Here is a 21,231-nt window from a genome sequence, read left to right on the forward strand (position 1 = left end):
TTGTATCAAAATTAAATAACCAATGCCCAGGATTGTTACAAAATTGGGGAACTATTGGGGTAAACTGATAGGAGCCCTATTCTTACCCTGTCCACAATTCTGAGTACTAAGCCTTTAAGTCAGGACCACATTCTAAATAAGTTTACTTTTTTTCCTTTACCACCTTTGCTGTTAATATGTTAATCTCTTTCTCCTTTTTTCTTTTGAGATAGGGTCTTACTATAAGCCTGACTGGCATGGAGCTTTTTATGTAGACCAGGCTAGCCTACAATTTAAGATACCCACCAACCTCTGCCTCTAGAGTGCTGAGATTAAAGGTGTTTGCCACCAGGCGTGGCTGTGGTACTATAATTTTAACTTGTATTCCTTACTGGCTGCTAACTAGATCAAGAATATTGATTGTTTTCCCACACCCTGTGCTCAGCAAGGCTAAAAACTATGTCTATACCAGAAACAAAGCAAAGGCAGGACTTAAGTTCTAGGGTACATGGTGGTTTATTGTGTTCTCATCTCTGATTTCTTTCTATATGGCCCTGACTCCAGCGGATCTGAATGGCTACTTCTCTGACTTTGATACATGCCAGGCTGTACCACAGTGTGGATGCTTGCCGTTTCTGTCTAAAATACAGACACTTCCCACAAGCACATGACTTGTCTTCTTATCTGCTTTGTCAACTCAAGAGCATCTGGCCTTCAGAAACATCTCTGACTCATGTTCACCTGCAGCCCTTGCAACAGGGCAACAATCATGCCTGCTTCTTGCTGAGCACCCAGGTGCCCACTTCTTACTCTTATCTACTGTAGGCTTGGCTGCCCCAGAGGCCCTAATTACCTGAATGCAAGAATTAAGGAATGCTCACTCAGCTTACTTCAGTCTAGTGAGGGAGACTTTCTCCTGCACTTCTGCTGACCTGTTTGGGAAAGCTCACCTGTAAACTTAGATCTTAGAACTTGCACAAGCTTCAGGTTTTGTTGTTAAAGTAGCCAGAAGCAGCCACTGGTGATGTGCGTGAGATGTAAGGCTGTAAGTCAGTCTAGCAGTAACAGGCTCATACACTGATCTGAATGTCTTAAAGCTCATGATTCAAGACAAGACTACACTCGGCAGCAGGACAGTGTTTTTATAAGGATATCAGAGAAACCTTTTTACTCAGAAAACAAAATAAATCACAACCACCACCACCACCACAACCACCACCAACAAATCAAAAAGCAAACTAAAAAAAAAAAAAGCTTTTTGGGAAAACTAATTTTTACAGAACATCCATTGACCTTTATTGGATTTGACAAAATCTGCATTATTAAAAGTAACCAAATTTGAGTTCATATTGAATCTGACAAGTTTTACAGTGTCTAAAATATTATGAAGGAAATGTCAACTGAGGAAGAAACAGAATAACCACGTGCAAGATGCTCCTGTCCAGTGGGGAATTAGACCTGCAGGTGAAGTCAGATGTACAGCACACAGAAAGGGCAATTTGCTCTCTTGGCTGGAATGGCCTTCCTTCAGCAGTAAGAGGAAAGACGGCAGGAATTCAGAGGCATATGTAGAATGGCTTCTGTTTCAAAATGGTAATAACATTTTTTGAAGTCATGGCACTGGGGCATCTTTGAGGAAAAGAATACCTTAAGCAGAGTAGGCTTGTTGCATAATTCTCAGGTACTACATGTGGGTTTTCAAGTAATGAAGATTTAATGAGCTCACTTTAACAGTGGCTATCTGTTCTTCTTCTCGCCCTCTGGGGCTGGATCTGATTCTCCATCACAAGGACACTTTTCCACACAGTTCCTAGGAAACCACCCTCTTACTCTTGAAGTACCTGAGGGAGAAAGCGATGCTACAGTGAAGCAGGCGGAGGACCAGGTGACATTACCGGGACAAGGTCTAAAGGTCTACTGCTTCAAGTGAAGATAAGTTGTTAAGACTTCCTGCTGTCCCCTCAGTAGCCTTCAGACATAGGCCAGGGAAAGGTTTCCAAATGGTTCTACCAAGCTAGGACATAGGAAATATCTAGCTCCTATCCCATCAGCCGGGAACGGTGCTAGTGTGGTCTAGACAGTGCCTAACTGTATCTGTGGTTACTCAATACATGGTGATAGTTCTGGTATATCATTCCAGTACATTCCTAGGATGACTTCCTACAGCATCTCTGCATTTCTTTTTTTTTCTTACCTTTTTTTTTTTTTCTTTTTTTCTTGAAGAGCGTTTTCCTATGTAGCTCAGGTTCTGTCTTGAATCTCTGATGATTTCCTGAATGCTGGGGTTACAGCCATCTGCTCCTAGGCTATGAATTTCTATACCAAAATCACCTAAGCTATCATATGAGGTAAACTTATGATTAATCCCAAATTTTTTTTTTCTTAAGAACATCTCAGGTTGATCTTTAAAATTTCAACCTTAGCTTTAAAAGCGATGTTCCCTTAAAGGGGATGAGAATATGAAACGGTGGGGGTGGGGCAGTGTGGGTTTGGAGGGGAGGGGAGCTGGATGATTCCATAGGTCCCAGTCAGTCTTTCCGTATGTGCAGCCTGGGCTGTGGGCAAGCTGCTTTTGCGTAGTCATTCTGTGCTTCAGTTTTCACTGACAACCAAAACCAATTCCCACCTAAGACACCCATCAGAATTTATTTGATTAATTTTAAAAATCCTTTAAAAATCAGTATACAGAGTACTGAGTTTTCTCATAATAATGGTTCTTCCATCCCACCCACATCTTCCTCCTAATCCCCTTTCTAATAACCCATTTGTTTTCATGTCCTATGTCTGTATCCAATTACCTCTTTTAAAAACCTGTTTTACCCTTTCTAGTTTAATGATACCCAAACCACTGTCTAGGATCTACATATGAAAACAGGTTGTAGTATTTGTTTGAGCCTCATGAATTTCAGTTGTATCCATTTTCTTGGAAATGGCATTTAATATTTCTTTATAGATGAATAAGATTCCACTGTGTGTATGTACTGTATTTTCTCTACCCATTCATCTGCTGGTGGATATCTAGTCTGTTTTTTTCCTTAGCTACTGTGACTATTTCAGCAATAAGTCGCTGTGTGCAAATGTCTATGTGGTAGAAGCAAAGAGTCATTTAAATGTATACTCTGGATTGGCACAACCTGAGCAATACGGGAAGTTCTACTTTTAGTTTTTTGAGAAATCTCCAGCTGTTTCGGGGTGGCTGTAGCATTCTACCGTCCCAACAGCAGTGACCAAGGGTTCCTGGTCTGCAGCACATTTCTTGTCATTTGTTCTCCTTGCTGGCAGCTGTTTGCTTTCTGTGTTTGAATTATGACATTCCAAGTACTCCTGGCTTTCATGGTTACTGACAAGAGTCTGACGTTATTCTGACAGGTCTGCCTTTGCCTTTTTCCCACAGCCTTTTCCTTTGCTTTGTATTTTTGACATCTTGACTGAGTTCTTCTCTGGCCAAGACTATTTAGGGTTCTACATGCATCTTGTGTTTAGGTATCCATTTTTTCCTGTTTGTGAAATTTTCTAATTTCACTGACTAAACTGCCTATGAAATTAGACTATCTCCTAATTTTATTCTGTTTTCTTAGGTTTAGTTTCTTGAATGCATTCCAGAGGTTTTGGAAGTTTTTGTCTTGCTGTTTTGTTTCTATGTTTGAGTATATCACTGTCTCAAGCCATTTGTTTATAACCGTGTTCTGCCTGGTTATGCTAACACCTGCTTTCTTTCTTTCCATTGCTTGTTTTTGATTGGCTCTTTCACTTGCAACATTTCTGTTTCTTTGACAGTGTCTTAATTACTTATTGATTTTTTCCCTGCCTGCATTTAATACTTCTGCACTTTTAACTTTCTTGCCAAATGACTGACATCTCTTTAGTAGCGTTCTCATCTAGGTTCTGAACTGGTTTCCTTACAGCCCTCACCTGCTCTTCAGTCTTTACACAGTCAGTGATCCTTTTAGGACGCAGGACTCTGAAGGTGTTCCCCACCATTTTAGCTGTCTCCATAGCTTGGTTTCTGGGACTGAGAAGCTGTGAGCTTGGGTAGTGTACTTGAGCTGTGGTCTGAGGTTTGTACATCTTTGTGCTCTGTGTGTCTCTTGGAACGGACGTTTCCTCTGCTGCTTCCTTTACCTCTGTTCACTTCTTTTTCGTTTCGTTTGACATGGGCATGGGTTTTCCTGGTTAGTGTCTTCACTTCAGTAACATGTGAAGACAGCAATGCTGGTGCTCATGCGCACTGGGAGGGCACATGCAGACTTCAACTGTGCCCCTCATGGGGCCCGGGTCAGCAGCACTGGGTTCTGAATGGGGAAAATCAACTTGTTGCTTTTACATTAGGGCATCAGTAAGTAGGCAAACAAAAGAGAATGGGAAGGAAGGAAGAAGATGAGTAAAGCAGGAATGGAAATGTTTGCTTTGGAAGTAAGAGAAGCAGGACACCGAGAAGGAAAGAAGCATCAGGCAAGATCCAGCTGACAGACACAGCCCAACAATGACCACGGAAGCAGCGATCAAACTGAACAGAAAATAGCGAAAAAAGGTGAAAACAAGGCATTACAGCCTTGGCTGATGGTTCCTCCTAGCTGTATTTTGTAGCAGTCTGCAGGTAGGGCTGCTAGTTTCAAATTTCAAACAAATTCAGTGATCGCTTCCTGATGAGAGGCATTTCTGTGGGGAAGCTCACTTCCTGTTGGATTCCCATCTTAGACCACTCCCATTTGCTCAGTCACAACTCTGGTTTCTGGAACTGTTTTTTTTTTGCAGTGCAAGGCTTTCTGTGATGAGGTTCTAAGAAAGCATGAATTTCTTTTTTCTACAGACATGTCTGCCAGAAGACATGTAGCTCACAGCGCAGGGACAGACAGCTCACTTTTCCCTTAGTAATTCTGGGTGCTCATGAAGAATCACAGCTTCTCAGTTCACGTGCCAGACTTCTGTGTCCACACACTCTAGCTGCACGTCCACAGCCTAGATAGTCTCCCTCCAGCTCGTTCCTCTTACAGCACCCATGTACAGGAGGGATCTCATGGAAGCTGCTGGCCAGAACCTGGCCTTAGTCTTCCTCCAGAGGCTTCTCTTGTACGAATAGAGTCTAATGTTTTTATCTTGACCTTGTCTTTGACTGGGTTGTGTCCAGGTGGCCTCTAATTTGCCATATTACGCACTGATGCCTATGGGGACTGTATAAGTATCTACCATATAGTCAAGTAAAGACTTAGAGATATAGCCATTATCATCAAAACCAGATAAATGTAAGTGCTGCAGAGAGATTTGTAAGAAGCATCCTTGTATGTCTATACAATTCCCTAATACTTTTACTGTAATTATGCATAAGTTATTCTTACAAATTTGGGGTTATTGCTAACAATCACATATTTTAAACATACCCTTCTACTTCCATACCTTCTACGAAGGAATCATCAAGAATTTTGTCTCCATACAACCAGTATCTGAAATATTTAAAAGGTTAAATTAAATATTTTTGAAGTTAATGCCACTTTTCCTATTGAATAAATGGAACATTCCTGTCTCTTACCGCAAACCCCTTGTTGCTAAAATGAACTCCCCTTTCTGCAGCTGTATCCGAGGCTCCTCAGTGCAGGGGCTTGTAAAGAAGGTTCTGATTCCTCTATTCAAAGGGCAACAGGCACCACTATAATCTTCTATGACTTTATAGCGAACCTGCCATCAGTGGTCAGAAGAATAATCTCAGTATTTACCATATCTATGTTCTTTCAAGCTTGAGTAAAAAAATTCTAAGTTTACATCCGAACTATCCAATGATAAAACATCTTTCCCACCAATTTGTCATTAGGGAAGGATATTTCTTATTCTCAGGCTTCTCTTATCCATCATTTCAAACACACATCTGCTATGAATATGATCTGCATCCAGGAGAACTTTCTGTATTGATGGAAGTGTCTGCATGTCTCTCTCTGGTCTTAATAGGTTGGTAACTAGACACTTGTGGCTACAAGGGTACTTAGTGTGGCCAGTGCAAACAGCACCTTAATTTTGATTGTATAAATTTTTAATTTAGATCCCTTTGGGCACAGATGGCATTATCACTATCTGACAGTGTGGCTGTAAATGTCGTCTCATTGGCTGACTAAAGGTACTTTTCTAGGCCAACAGTATACACTGACTAAATGCCTTAGAAACCTCAAGCTTAAAGTATTTCAAAGAAAACAAGTCAACAGTATCAGCTGGGCATGGTGTCACATGTCTTTGATTCCTGCACTCCAGAGGCAGAGGAAGGTGTGTCTCTGAGTTTGACACTATCACGGATACACAGTGAGACAGTTTCAAAAGAAGCGAACTGCACTGTATTTCAACAAATATAAGGAATTACTGATCCCTCACGCCCACATGGTAGGAGATTCCCACAACACTCCCTTGCTATACATGCATGCACAATAAATAATAAATAACAAAGAAATATTATTAATAAAAGTCAACTGTTTTAAGCTGCACAGAAACACAGTGCCCAACTGGACAAAACAGGAATCAGTGCCACTACAAATAAGCCACTTACACTTCTCACTCTCTTGTCCGCTTTTTGTTTCAACTGTTCTATCTGTTTGGAAGACATAAAAGGAAAAAGATTAAGTATTTTGTGTCAGTACTGAACAGCCTCTCCCCTTCCATCAGAGTGTGTTTAAGGTATCTCAAGCCCCAGTTTCTGGCATTTTTTATTTGCTGAGCCACAGTCTGAGATGGAACCTTCTCAGAATCTGCTCTCTGAAGTCTTTACCTCTGTGTACTCCTGCAGTGCTCACATGGCACCGGGGTTGGGGAGGTACAGTCTCTGCTTCCTCAAAGTTGCCAGCCTGATTCTCAGTGATTTTCTAATGGACAAACTAGAAAACTCATTACTAATGAGTCTCGACTAAAGTTTTCCCCTTTTAGCCAGAAACTACTAATAGAATTGTACTAAGAGACAGCCAAGGAAATATAGGGCTGGACCTAGACTTAGGGAACAACTGAGGGGCAGACTTGAGTACTGAAGATGAGCAAGGTGTTCACACAGGACAGAAGGTAGTTAACGGTCAGATTTTTTGGACTTTATGACTGCAATCTAAAATGTTCAGCAGATAGTTGAATAAAGAAAGGTCATAATGCTAAGAATCCCTATGGATATTAGATTCATTTTGACATCTGGAAAGCTCAAGCACTATGAAATGAATACAAACTCTCAGGAAGTTGTGGGAGTTAACGAAGTAACCAGAACTACTCACTGTTAGGCTGTACTGGTGACAGCCCTCTCGTATTGGCCACTCAAGCCCATCTCCTTCAGGGACTCCTGACCATGTAAACACCTGTTTAAAGTTCTTCCATTTACTTCCCATATCATAAGGAAAAACGAAGACTTCATTCAGCTGGTAATACTGAATTCGATCTTTAGCCTGTGGAAAACAAAGGTGTAAAATGGCAGCTGCTTTTACCTGTAGTGGCTTTTGCTACTATAGTACTGAGAATACTAACTTTGAAATTTGTATTACTCATAAAAATAGTTTCTTATTGCTGGATTCTTAGGAGTGTTGACAGAAAATATAATTTTATCACAGTATAGAGGGATTTAACAGAGAATACTCACCTTGTTTGTGATACCCCAGAAAGCACCTGACAGGGTATGTCTCAGGAATAAACATTCCAAAGGCTTATAAAAGAATTGGCTAACTGCATCCTGTGTAAAAACCTCTCAATGCCTATGGTTGCTTCACAGCACAAGAGAGTACAGGTAAAAAAGAAGTGCTGCTGTTAATAGACTCAGGAGAAAGTATGGCTTATGGTTAGCCAATGGCCAGGAAGTTAATAAGGAGGCAGTATTTTACAAAGAACATTTTGCAAACTTTGTGAAGGAGTTTCACGAGTCTTGTGTCATCACATATACTGTATCTTCAATTACAGGTGCATATTCCAATGGCACAGTTTTTATTTTAGGCATTTAAATGGATAGCTTTCTCTGGTTATAACCTAGCTTTGAATTTTTAAACTCTACTGCCACCTAATGGTACAAACATGCATTATTTAATTTGAAACCAAGTGTAGACCCTGTGCAAACACATTCAACATTAGTGTCTGGTAATCTTACACATTTTTGGAGAATTCTATTTTGTTATTTGAAGTTTTGTCTGTGGTAAAGTACCAATTTTAATAATTTCTAGATTAACATGGTTTTATACAGGGCTATGATCTTTAGCAAAACAAAACAAACAAAAACCTCTCATGTCAACATATTTATTATGCTTACCAGAAATGAATACAGTTATTAAGGGACAGTATTTTATGCAAAGGTTTTTTGTAATTATTTATAAAGTAAAATGTGTGTTATCTATTTATTAAAACAAGTGCTCAACTACAAATGATGGTGTGCTCCACTCACTAAGTTGCAGTGGGTACACTCTGGAAAGGCAGGGCCACAGGACTGCCTCTTGCTACTGATGTGCTTTCTCATGTTTGTCATCGCCACACTCCTCAGTTATTTGGCTTGGTGTGAGTGGACACCGGGAGACCCTCACTGCCTATAGCCTGGGGTGATTACTTCCTGGGCATTAGGCCACTCTGTTGAACAAATTTCCTGCAGATCAACATGAAGACGAAAGTTCCTGAGATAATGCTGTTTAGATAAATTCATGACTTTATGAATTTACTAAATTGATTTAAGTAGTTTTAGGAAGTTAGCCTGATTGAAATAAATTTGATAAGTTAAGGTAGTTGACAGAAAATTTAAAGTCAGAATCAAGAATAGTGTGTGACTGGCAAGCTCTGCCTGAGTTAGAGAGAGGAGTCCAGTGAGCTTCTGTGTGTTACAAGCATGTGGACTGTAGTAGTTGATGACCAAAGAACACATTCATTCTAGGTTGGCCCTGAGTTCCTTGATCTTGTGATCTAGAGATGTGGTAACAGGTTTTCTATGTGCACCACGAAAAAGAAGGTTATGGATAAAGAGTAAAATTATGAGTATTAAGAACAGAGAACAGATTAATCAGCTTAACTGATCAAGACTTCAAAAATAAGATGTGAGACAAATGACCTGTTAAAGTAAAAATACAGAGCACCTGTTGTCAGTCAACCGTAGGGAAAAGCTTGCTACTAGAGACTTGGCTTGTTTAAACAGTGTTAATTAATGACAAAAGAATTATTGCTTTGGGGTTACAAGGAGCTTGTGGAAAAAACAGATGAAAAATGTTTAGTTGGATATGAGTTTCAAAAAAGGAATACATAACCAATAATCCTGTTGTAATTTCTTCTTGTATAATGATTCTAGGGAATATAAATGAACTGAAGGAAAAATAAAGCTGTCGGAGCTTGCTCCATCCACCAATTGTGTATGAATGTGTGAAGTGGGTGGAGCCAGCTGTTGGAGCTCGCTCCATCCACCAATTGTGTATGAATGTGTGAAGTGGGTGGAGCCAGCTGTTGGAGCTCGCTCCATCCACCAATTGTGTATGAATGTGTGAAGTGGGTGGAGCCAGCTGTCGGAGCTCGCTCCATCTACTCAATGTGGCGAATGTGTTCTGTCTTTCTGGGTATGTGTGAAGTTGTTTTTGCTTCATCCACTGCATGTATCTGATTTTCCTTTTCTCCAATAACTGGCTGCTACCCCCATGTGAGTTGCCCCGCCAGTTGCTATCAGCATTGACTCCCATCACAGACTGTACACCAGGATACCTTCCTCAGGTTAACCCTGTGGTGTCAAAGCTGCTCTTCAACAATATGAATTTATTGAATTTTATAAATCCACCTTCACCTGAATAATAGATAGTAATTTCCCCTTCCCTGTCTTTTCTTTTTTCCTTTTTTTTTAAATAAATGAAAGTTTCAGGTGCTTGAAGTACAACTCAGTGCTAAAGCATATGCTTGGCCAAATGATAGTATCAGACTCTTTAAACTGGATAGAATTCAAAAACCAAAATATAAGCTGCTTTATATGAGAAAAAAAAAGGTAAGGATGTCAGTAGTTTACAAAAATAATGAAGACATGTGTTTGCCTAAGAGAAGCACTCAATAAAGTAGAGATATTATTAATAATTCACACTAAAGGTGAATAGGCACATGGCATTTTTATGGGAAAAGGCAGCAAATAGTACTTAGCCAAGCTTAGACACTAAAAGAAGGTTCCTTGGGAGAAATAATACCTAACCTGTATCTTGAGGGGCAAAAAAATCAGGCAAAAAAAAAAAAAAATTAGGTAGAGGAAAAACTAAGGAAAAACTGTAGAAGTATAAAATGTGTATGCTCTGAGAAGGAGATGGGGCAGTGGGGAGGGAGAGGTTGGAGGAAGAACAGGGACGCCATAACAGCCTCATGCATGAGCTGCTGAAGCTGGCCGAAACTGGACACAGGGCTCAGGAGAGACAAACTTCTCATATGGTCCTGACATTTACAATGTAGGTAAACTACCAGGAGCCTAGAAGGCAGTGACACAACACTGTGTCAGTTGCCACACTGTGTGCAGATGCACTCAACCTCTGTGTCCACAGACTCAACCAATAGATCTATGACCAAGATACCTATGAGCCCAGAATGCTGGAAACTGTGGCAGGTCTGAGCTGGAGGGAAACCATAGCTCAAAAATAAAGTAAACAAACAAACACTGCATGTCCACAGAACATGTACACATTTTTTTATCTTTATCCCCTAAATATTAAGTAATAACTATTTAGATAATGCTTTAGGCAGGGTTCTCTAGAGGACCAGAACTTGACTATGTGGTGAATATGGTTTCAAAGGTAAAGTCAGAATAGCACCATGACACGTAAACAACTGAAGGTGTCTGCATCCAGATGAAGGAAATTCAGGCTTTCGAGTGAAAATGAGAACTTTGGAAAACTTGTATTCACTGCCATGATTCTGATAGCTTACCCATATTCAAGAGACTCCTATTTTAATATAAGTTTTATATGTTGCTTATAAGTAATTAAATATAAATGCTATGAATTTTAATATAAAAGAGTACAAAAAGGTTATTGACAGAGATGTTCCCTGTTGGCCTGCGTAAGACTTAGGGACAGATTTTGCTAAGCAAGCATGAGATTCTGAGTTTCAGCTACAGCCCTGGGATGTGTGAGAGGCAATTACCTGTCAAGTTTTAATGTAAAATCAATATCTATTATAGTCTAAAATGTCCATCAAAATACTCCAGACTTTCCCACTTACTTAATCCGTATGAAGCTGATCTTTCCACATAAATGTCAAACAAAGTAATGTCTCAACAGATGGGATGCAGAAGTAGGTATGAGATTCTGTCTTTTGTTAGATCAGATTAAAGAGATTTGAAAATCTGTAAAATGAGGCCACTTGTCCTATTTAGCTTTCAAAAATAATTACTTTTTACAAAATGTTCTATTAACATATGTGTTGTCTTTAATTTTTTTTTATTGTACTTTTTTTTCATTTAGAAAATATGGCAGTTATTTGTGAGCACAGCATACACACACGCTCATTAGTGAACCTGGCAATTTGGGGAAAACATAAATAGAATGACTCTGAGGGCACAGGGTTTGGGAACTGCTGCTCTTAAGTTAAAACGCACAGACTGGGTGCCAGGGCCTGGCCCTGCTTAGCTTTCGAGAACGGATAAACCGAAGAGTTCTGACAAGGTGGATGTACAGGCCCGAATTACCATCTTGCTGTCTTTGGCTCTGTGCTGTGGGAGCTCACTGTGGTGGAGGAAGTCCCAGGGCTCCCCTTGCTCCCCTTCCATGTGTGGCATGCCAGTGACCCAGGGTCACATCCTAGCATCAGTAAGTCAGCTAGTCAGTACTTTATACTGAAGGAACAATTATTAAATTTACCTTCTCTTCAATCCATGATTCAATAGAAGTTTTGTTTCTGAGAATAATTTTTATCTGGAAATGAAATGACAGTGAAGTTTAACAGTGTTATTTTGGTTTGCTTCAGATCATTATCATCCTAACTCCAAGGTAACTTTTCTCATTCCATATCACAGATGAAGCCACCAAAGATGGCAGAGGTTACGCAGCAGTCAGTATGCAGCCCATCTTTATTAATGCCCTACAGTATCTCTATGCCAAATTCACCAGGCCCATCTACAGCATAGCTGAGTCCCAGTGACACAAAAGGGAATAACACAGGCTACGCCTTTCTTTGCCATGTGTGAAAGATTTTACATCAAGATCCTATTTTTTTTTAATTAATGTTCTTAATCATAAGAATTAGGAAAAAAAATCCAATCTCTGTGCATTCCCTCAGGAGCCTTGTTTTCACTAATAGCCATGTCTACTAAGCAAGCAAATGGGTGACCATGGGTGAGTCACTTAACCTTCTCAAAGGCCACTCATTTATCTGTACGGAAGAGAGGACAGCATTCTTCTGTCGAGCCCTTTCCAGGTGATCGGAAGATCATGAGCAACTGTAGGGTGAGAGCACTTTTTTTTAACTCTATCGATTTGTACCACGGTGTATTTTCACATCTTACATACAGTGGCTACATGTTCTCGCAAAAATTTCAAAATTACCTGCTGTACATAGGTGATAAACTAACTGCCTACAGCTAAGCAAAAGGACTTTCTCCCGTACACTCAGTCTTTCCATTCAGGTTTACCCTTTTTGCAATCAGGCCCAATACCATGGAAACTTTCAGAGAGAGGTGGGTAAGGACTTTACCTGCAGGAAAAACAACATCCCAACAGCTATGGTTGTTCCCAAAGCTAATCCCAAGGCAAACAAGGTGGCAGCAAATGCAGCCAATCCGAAGGGAACAATTGGAGGAGGATCTCTCCTGGCTGCACTCATGTCAATCTTGACTGTGTTCCACCCGAAGGAGAGCTGCAAGCAGTAACAATGCACACGTGAAATGCATGTTGAGGCAACCACTGCTGAGAAGAGTGACTTACAACTGTATGACCAGAGCTAGTGAGATGACTCAGTGGGTAATGCACTTGCTATATAGGTATCAAGACTGAGTTTGGATCTCCTGCATTCACATAAATGTTCCACGGGCATGGTAGCCCTCCTATCCTTCTGGAAGGGCAACACAGAGAATTCCCAGGGAAAGCTGGCTAGCCACACTGAGCTAAGATCTTATAATCTTATCTCAACTCCTAAATTCAATTGAGAACCTGCCTCAATGGAAAAAGTGGGGAGCCATCAAGAAAGACTCCTGATGTCAGCCTTGGACTTCCACATCCATGCACCTCTCCTTCCCCACATGCACCCACATATGTGAACATGCATTCACACAGGCAGACTACCCATGGAGAAAAAATAACTTCAACAAAAAAGCCCCAACATGACCACAAAGTTAATAGAGACATGTTGCTAAGATAACTGCAGCAAACAGCAGTTTCTAATGAACACTTGGCTCCTACTGACATGTACAGTGTCTTTTTCTTTTTGAAGTGTGAGGAATCAAACCTAGGGCCTCACACACGCTGGACAAGGTCTAACACTGAGCTATGGACACCCACAGCTCCTCCATTTGATATTCTTCAACTTAGTTTTAGTTGTTGACTCAGAAGAGTCAGTTTGACCCCGCAAACATGAATCGTCATAAACAAGGGAACACTATGTTTCCACTGTCTCCTTGCTACTGTAAATTTACAGTATTCTCCACAGCAGCAGATACAGCATGTTCCATAAGCAGTGTTCAAGAGCTGACAAAATGCTGGATAGACCCTGCAGGTGTGTAGTACCTGCCCTGTACAATGTTCTAAAACAGTGGTTCTTAACCAGTGGGTCTTGAACCCTTTAGAGGTCACATATCAGATATCCTACATATGAGATATTCACATAAACAATTTATAAAAGTAGCAAAATTAGTTTATGAGGTAGCAACAAAGTAATTTTATGGTTGTGGATCCACAAAACATAAAACTTAGTTGCTAACATTAAATCTGGAGAGCTCATATAAAAATTCAGACTCCTAAACATTGGAATATTAGCACTCCTATGCTAGGACTGACTGAAAACTACAGACTGGCTAAAAACGTATGGATTCACCCCTCTGTGAAGAACATGCAGTGTCCAGTGTTTTGTACACCTACTGGGCCTGTGTCCATCTTTTACTTCCACGCCTATTTAGGGATTTCTAAATGTGTATGACCTCTGAACTTTATCTCATGCTTAGTGTCCAAAAGTTGACTCAAAGTGTTTCTGGTTTAATGTGTTATTTTTACAAGTGTTCTTGTTCCATGGACCAAATGAGGAAAGGAATGTCAATGTGCTACAGACAGTGAACAGAATGAGAAGGAAAGTACCTTTCTTCTTCTGATTCTTTCTGCTCACTAGACTCATCATAACCACTAAGTGAAAATTTAATAAACCATGGATAAGGGAAAACTAAAGCATAAATTTCAACTGGAGCATAAAAGGTGAGTTTCCAGAATAAAATAATCTGTCCTTGTTTTCACGATTAAGGGCTTTTCAAAAGGAGGGACTGATAAGCTGCTGTGTCAGCTCAGTCCCAACAGTGTTATCTCCAAAGGGACCTTGTCAATGACCTTGATAAAGTCACCCCATCGAGCAGGAATGCGAGTGTCTCACCCACCCGATTATAAAGCTGTGTGTACATTGTCATCACAAAGATGAAAGCAGCATGCGTGCAGCCCAGAGGGGCCAACAGGAGGAAGAGCGTGAATGAGGCATGGTTCTGGTGACCACAGCAGTTGTTGATCCAGGGACAGTGGTGGTCCATCTTCATTACACATCTAATAAGAAAAACGTGGATGAAGCAGAAAGTAGAAAATCTGGTCCACTTTAGCTCTAGTTTTCAAGAGATCAAGTAAATAGGAATCCAATACGTGCAGGAGTGTCAGGGGAGCTAATAATAATAATAATAATAATAATAATAATAATAATGTAGATATATCTTTATGACCTTTTGAAGTTATAGACAGTGACTTCTTTAATATTCTAAATAGCACAAGAGTGAGCTGACATTACAACAACTTCAGAGCAAACATGTCTGCTGCAAATAAAATTTGCATAAAGAAGCTGGGCAGCTCCACCAGAGTCTCAGTACAGAGGAGGAAGCGTGGCTGTCACTCTGTCACTCCTTAGGGTCAGACTGGTGTACAGTCCACACATGACTCCAGAGGATTATAAAGCTCACCAATCACAACCACAACCACAACTTCCTTCTTTTCTCACAGTACGTGTTGGAAATGGAGCTTCTGGCCCACACCAACCTCTGCACATCAGGTGATATGGAAAAAAGCCTCACAGTACTCCTGTCTCTTTGATAAAGAAAAGGTTCCTAGCAACAAACCAGATTTTAGTTTAGATTTAGATTTCCTAAATTTCATACTAATCAATAGATGTTGCTAGGTCCTGGCATATTTTGCATTTTTATAGTGATTCAGTTATCTTCCCATTAAAAATTTGATAACATATACGAATAAAACTGAGAAAAACCAGTCTAAGTCAGACTCAAAATAATTCTGAAGCTAGCCATCATTGCAAGCAATGAATGCAACTAATTCTGACACAGCAAATGAGAAAAACTAAAATGATAACTTTTAATTTGCTTTTGTGGGGAGAGAAGCAAAAGGTTTATCTATTTTTCTAGAAAAAGAATCTCTTCTAATAGAATGAAATTATCTGTGTTGATATTTAAATGCAAACTAATCTTACAGCCAATTTTGATAATATTTCTGACAAGGTGAATGCCTTGCTGTGCTGGTTAGTTTTTGTTAACTTGACCCAAACCTACACAGACTGGGAAGACGGGTTCCCAAGAGGAATACCTCCATCTGACCGGACCATAGGAATTATCTAGGCATCATTTTCTTGGCCGCTGATTGACATGGAAGGGGCCCAGACTACCGTGGGCAGTATCACTTACAACTAGGTAAGCCTGGGCTGCAAAAAAAAAAAAAAAAAAAAAAGCCAGCTGAGTAAGGCAGGAGGAGCAAGCACTAGACAGCACTCCTCAGTTCTGGTTCAAGCACTGCCTCGGCTCATCTCGACAATGACTGTACCCTGAAGCCAGATAAACCCTTTCCTCCTGCAAAGTGCTTTTGGTCAGTGTTTCATCCCAGCAACAAAGAAGTCGGACAGTTTTAGGGAACAAAAATGGATTCTACTGTCATGATAAGAAATACAACAAAAAGAGGAGAAACCAAGTGGATCAGGCCCAGTAAACAGAAAAGTCACGCACCTGTTACACTTTCTGCAATGATGTGAACGTGGTGCCTTGTACGCCTGGCAGACTTTACAATACTGGAGATACATGCTATCCTGAGAATTTTCCTTGATAGAAAAGGAGGTGTGTCAGTTACTTGATCCTCAATGGTGGCAAGTCGGGCTATGGAGGAAGGTTCCTAGAGCTGTACATTTCTCTTATGGAGGAAGGGGAAGGGTCAGTAACTGGCCTTTTCAATGCCTGTATTTGCACTAACACATTTTAACTGATGAACTGTAGGGACAGTTTCATTCTACAGATTTCTCAGAGATTATTTTTCTTTTCTATACATTCAACCTGAATCCGGTGTCTACTGGTTCTACTTTAAGGAGACTTAAGTCTCCCCACTCTTAGTGGGAGTTGTTTTAGATAGATAACCTGACTAGTATTCCAGAGTGAAGGATGAGTTGACACTTTCTGGAGTTTCTCCCCCCTTAATTACTGCCCTTGTCACCTTGCCTCTTTGGGTCATTTCAGGAACTCCCTGACTGGTCGTTTTCTCTCATCTAGATCTCTGTTCCTATACAGTCCTCTGCCAGGGCTTTGCCTAAAACATCTAGACATCCCTGTGGTACAAGCAGCTCCCATGTATTCTGAGCTAGTTGGCACCCCTGCCCTTGTTTTTTGGTTATTTTTGTTTTTGCAGTTACATAAGGCTCTTCAGTTTCTCTTCATGTGTTCCAACATGTTCTCAGCCTGAGGTGTCATCCTCCCTTTTTTCTCTGGAAACTTGCTATATTGACCAGGTAGGCCTAGCTCACAAGATGACATGCCTCTGCCTCCCCAGTGTGGAGATTAAGGTAAGGACTACTACACATTTCCTTTAAATACCACCACCAACAAACTCCCAACGAACAAGTATTCAACTGCTTTGGAAATAGCTAACATAGATCATTATTTTCAAATAGACACAAGTTCTACACATAAGTAATCATCAGTAACTGGAGTAGCACCAGTGTCTCCTAGGACAAAGGCTGATTAGGTAAAAACAAAATGTAATTATAATGGCAAACTAAACATAAAATTATGCAGTGATCATTGTAAAAATGAATCTTTTTCTTACCGGTTTCCATCCACGAGGGACAAAGCCAGGACCAGCAAACATGGCATTGAAGTAATTATAAAGAATCATGACAGTCCAATTTATCAACATGATGAAATTCACACTTCCTCCAGTTGTATGTAAGGGCCAATACCACAAGACAGAGTCAATCATGGCCATAGTAGAACATATTGCTATAACACCAAGGGCTATGATGGGACCCCAGTGACACAGTCTCCTTAAGTCTTGAAGATTTTCAAACTTGATTACTGAGCAGAATGTGCCCATTTTGGTGAAGGACGACTTCTTTCTTCTAAAGAACTAGAGATTTCCTTTTCCTGTGCACACATTTCTGTGTGCAACAAGTCCACCTGTGTTCCGGAGCTGTCATGCCTTTGGCTGATTGGATATTGAGGTGGAGTATGCCATTTTCATTGGTGGCCTCCAGAAGAACTCCTCATCTCAAGTAGGATAATCTAGGTTGGTTTGAAACACAGCCTAAAGAAAACAAGACAGGAAAATTCCGTTTAAAAAGTCCATATGCCATTTATTGAACTCCAAGAAGCACTGAAACAGCATCTCAAAAGCACACTAGTGCGGGGGTTCACATCTGATCGAGAACAAAAAGAATTATTTCAGACCTATCCAGAATACAGTCCGAGTTTGAAGTGCAGTAAACTGGACAGATTTAACAGTTTTAGTCCTTGCTCAGTGGATCGTTTGAGAGAACAAAGACTTAGGGAGCTCAGAAACAAGGGACTTATTCATCACTTACCTAATTCTTCCTACAACAGAAACTGGCTTAAAGAGACTGTGATTAGATTGACCAAGGTCACAAATAACAGCTGAGCCCAGAATAGAAGCCGAGGCACCAAACTTCTTTTAGGACATTCTAAACTGCCTCCCAGAGAATTGTGAAATAACTGTGATATGCTCTACACATATAATAGTTTGTGTAATAATAGCTGGCAGTTGTTCTCCCAAGCGCTAATCCCATTAGCAATCGATCGGGGGTTAAAGGTACAGGAATAAAGGTGAGATTAAAGCGAGAAAGCCGCGTGTGTGCGAACGAAAAATAAATCACCGAAGTAGTGGACGAGAATGAGCACAAAGCAAATTTAAGAAAAAAAAAAATTAATTTCCTCCGGGGGCGTGGGAGGGAGAAGGGAAGAAGGCACGAACAGGGAAATAGTTGTAGACGTAAGTTCTGAATGGAGTGAAAAGAGCCGGGATACATGGGTATGACGTATGCGTAACGGATTCCCACGCAGCGGATGCGCCAGCTCGGTGCCTGCCTCAGTTTCCCGCCCAAGCAGTGGTGCGGGATGCTCTGGGATCTTCACTCACGGGACAAATGTCTTATTAAGCGAGGCTGGGCTCGATATTTTGGAGATGCTGGCTCGACTAGGTCGGGGCGAAGACCGCCCCAAAAGCGGGTTGCACCCCGTGCGGTGACTCCCACCTCAGTCTGGTCTCCCGTGCCCGGTCCACGGCCATCGCATTTCCGGGACGGCCTGGGCTCACCGGAACAGATTATTCTCCTTCTTATAGCTCTGTCATGTGCACATAGGTCCTGAGCAAGCCGAATGCGAGCCCTGACGGCGAGAACCGCGCGAGGAACTCGGACCCGCGAGTCTCCGGCTCAAGCGGCCGCCGTGAAGCTCCCGCCCGGACCCTCGGCGCAGGCTCCGCCACAGCCACTTCCGGCAGGTGCGCGGCGTCAATCTTCCCTCGGAAAGCCGGAACCTGCAACTTAGAGCTTGGGGGAGCTCCAGACAGTTCCCTGGACATGCAGTGTGGGGAAGTGTTTTCTGCGATTCCCGAGAGCATGTGGGTTATCTTAGGGTTTTTTTTTTTTTTTAAAGGTCACTGAAAGTGAACTTTTTCTTAGTTTTACGTTCGACTATTGAGTGGAAAAGAAAAGGCGCAGGCAGCGCAGTTTCCGGAGGACAATGACTGCGTAGAGCAACCAGGAAGCGGCTGGGCTGGGAGTTGTTCCCGGTTCCCGCTGTGCTGTGGGGACTTCTTCACCGGGTCCCTGCGCCGAGGCCCCGCGCCCTTCGGGAGTCCTGCTCCGAAGTAGAACCCGGCTCTGGCCGGTCGTTCCCGAGCTGCCATGTCTTCTGACTTCGAAGGGTACGAGCAGGACTTCTCAGTGCTCACTGCCGAGATCACCAGCAAGATTTCCAGGGTCCCTCGGCTCCCTCCCGGTGAGTACCCTGCCCGGCCGGGCGGGGGCGGCCTGGAGAGCCCGGGGCCGCGGAACGCCGCCTGGGCACGCGGGCGCGAGGCTGGTGTGGGCGGGGCTGGCGACTCGAGGGATGGGTTCTTGGTGTGGGTTAAGATAGGCACCAGATGAGCTTCAAATGTAAAGCACCTTCTGCTTGGAAACCATTTGGGGGCGGGGGTGGGGGGCGGGGGAAGTGCCGATTTTCTACCCCATCGCTTTTTTTTTTTATATATAAAAGCTGTTAACCTTGGAAACATTGCTCTGCTTCTTGATTTCTTTTCTTTCTATCTTTTCTTTTGTTTTTGTAAAATATAATTATAAGAGTATTCAAAGGAACTGTATGAAAGTGTCAAGATTGTGGCGCTGTAAGTGCAGCAGCGTTGTCGTTTTAGTATAAATAATACTGTTACCCTTACTCGTGACACATTGGAGTGACAAGCTAGGATGCCTGAATTCAAATCTAACTTGTCACTTAAAAGTTGTCTCCTAGGAAAGTTTTTGTTGTCCTTCAAAACTTCCTTCTTGGTGAAGATTGATACACATCTGCGAAGCCATGTGTGTTAGCTCTTGTTAGACTTCTGCCCTGATTCTGTGTTTCTCATCCTTCTTGGGTATTTATAACCCAATTTTAGATAAACTCGGTACAGGGCAATTTTTCTCACTTTTAAAATTCAGCATTCCCCACGTATTACCCTGCATGCTAGGTTGTCAACACTGTGAAGGTGGGGAACCTAGTCTGACCTTCGTTTTCTAAGGGCTCAGAAAAATGTGTTTTTGTTTTGTTTTTGTGAATAAATGAGATTGTAATATAGTATCTTATGACTTGTAAGATAGTGTTTTAGGATTTTTCTTTAAGTACAGATTTCACTTTAGTTAGTAACAAATTATGAGTTTTATTTATTTATTTTTTGGCGAAGTTTCATTAGGGAAATTGAATCATCACTGGGCTGCTGAACTTGCCTCTACTTCAGCTATGGAGCATACTGTTGAGAAGAGATGATTCTCACTGGTCTACAGAATTGTGGAAAACTTCACTTTCTTACCTGGTCAGCCCAGTCCAAGATGACATCAGTAACTTCTCTTGAATCTAAATTGTTCTTCATCCTCTGTCCAGAATTTCCCCTAATCTTTATGTTTATAAATAATTTTCTTCCTTGTCCCTCACCCCCACCTGTTTTCTGTTACTAGGGTTGTTTGCTCCAAACCAGTAACTCTGAGCCTCCACCCCAAGGAGGTGGATGATGTCTTAAAGATGTGTATAAGTTCAAGGAAGGGAGCACTGGGAGACACAAGGTAGCATACCATGGGGCTGTGTTGCCTCAGAGAGTTTTACAAAGTGGATAATGGCTTCCTGCCTTCATGATACCTCACCTTGCCTGTTCTCTTCAATCCCACTTGTCTCTGTTGCCCAAGATCATCTTGATTTTGTTGCCATTGTTCTTGTCTGAGACTCTTTGCCTTTGAATTGAGTCCCAGAGCCTCAGAGTTACCAGGATGGGCAGTTGCAGTTGGATTTTGCTCATTTTGAATTTTAATGTGTTTTGTTTGTTTTTAGGAGTAGAAACATTTTTTTTTTTTTTTTTTTTTTTTAAATTTGGGCAAATAGCTTTAGTAGCGAGAGACTGTTTTACGTAGTAATAACATCCTGGTTACAAAGTTTTGAAGACTCTAAGAAAATAGATTTTGTTACAATGAGTTTTCTTGCCTCTGTTTAAAATTCTTACCACATAGAAGGAAACAGTTGAATTTTTTTTAAAAGATACTGTTATCCCTGCTCTTATATTTAGTTTAATGTGAGACCCACACACTGCAACCATGTTTCATTTGAAAGGAGATTGT

At 41.3% G+C, this 21,231-nt stretch overlaps 2 protein-coding genes across 22 annotated transcripts in view; one reads left to right on the forward strand and one right to left on the reverse strand.

Annotated features, from left to right (window-relative positions):
* Window positions 1–1,250: 1,250 nt before the first annotated feature.
* Window positions 1,251–18,862, reverse strand: Zdhhc6 (zDHHC palmitoyltransferase 6). 4 transcript variants are annotated; one of them, XM_034525025.2, is made up of 11 exons: window positions 18,687–18,862; window positions 17,184–17,660; window positions 16,097–16,188; window positions 14,486–14,645; window positions 12,604–12,765; window positions 11,772–11,825; window positions 7,209–7,376; window positions 6,506–6,547; window positions 5,507–5,652; window positions 5,374–5,420; window positions 1,251–1,820 (listed from the first exon to the last, which is right to left on the reverse strand). In XM_034525025.2, the coding sequence occupies exons 2-11, from the start codon at window positions 17,448–17,450 to the stop codon at window positions 1,717–1,719; spliced, it is 1,242 nt and encodes a 413-aa protein (XP_034380916.1). In that variant the 5' UTR covers window positions 17,451–17,660; window positions 18,687–18,862; the 3' UTR covers window positions 1,251–1,716. The 4 variants fall into 4 exon arrangements, with proteins under 4 accessions (XP_034380916.1, XP_034380908.1, XP_076780723.1 ...); XM_034525017.2 differs by having other exon boundaries at window positions 18,625–18,862; XM_076924608.1 differs by lacking the exon at window positions 18,687–18,862 and having other exon boundaries at window positions 14,486–14,555; window positions 16,099–16,188; window positions 17,184–17,373.
* Window positions 18,863–18,912: 50 nt separating this feature from the next.
* Vti1a (vesicle transport through interaction with t-SNAREs 1A) overlaps window positions 18,913–21,231 on the forward strand; it is a 301,616-nt gene continuing 299,297 nt past the window's right edge. For 2 of the 18 annotated variants that reach the window (XM_076924628.1, XM_076924643.1), the window contains exon 1: window positions 18,914–19,372. In XM_076924628.1, the coding sequence (XP_076780743.1) occupies window positions 19,279–19,372 (94 nt within the window). In that variant the 5' untranslated portion in view covers window positions 18,914–19,278. Of the gene's footprint in view, window positions 19,373–21,231 lie in introns of all 18 variants that reach the window. The other 16 variants (XM_076924697.1, XM_076924690.1, XM_076924721.1 and 13 more) reach the window with 12 other exon arrangements.

Source organism: Arvicanthis niloticus, chromosome 1 (assembly GCF_011762505.2).
Source record: "Arvicanthis niloticus isolate mArvNil1 chromosome 1, mArvNil1.pat.X, whole genome shotgun sequence".
In the NCBI taxonomy this organism is placed as follows: domain Eukaryota; kingdom Metazoa; phylum Chordata; class Mammalia; order Rodentia; family Muridae; genus Arvicanthis; species Arvicanthis niloticus.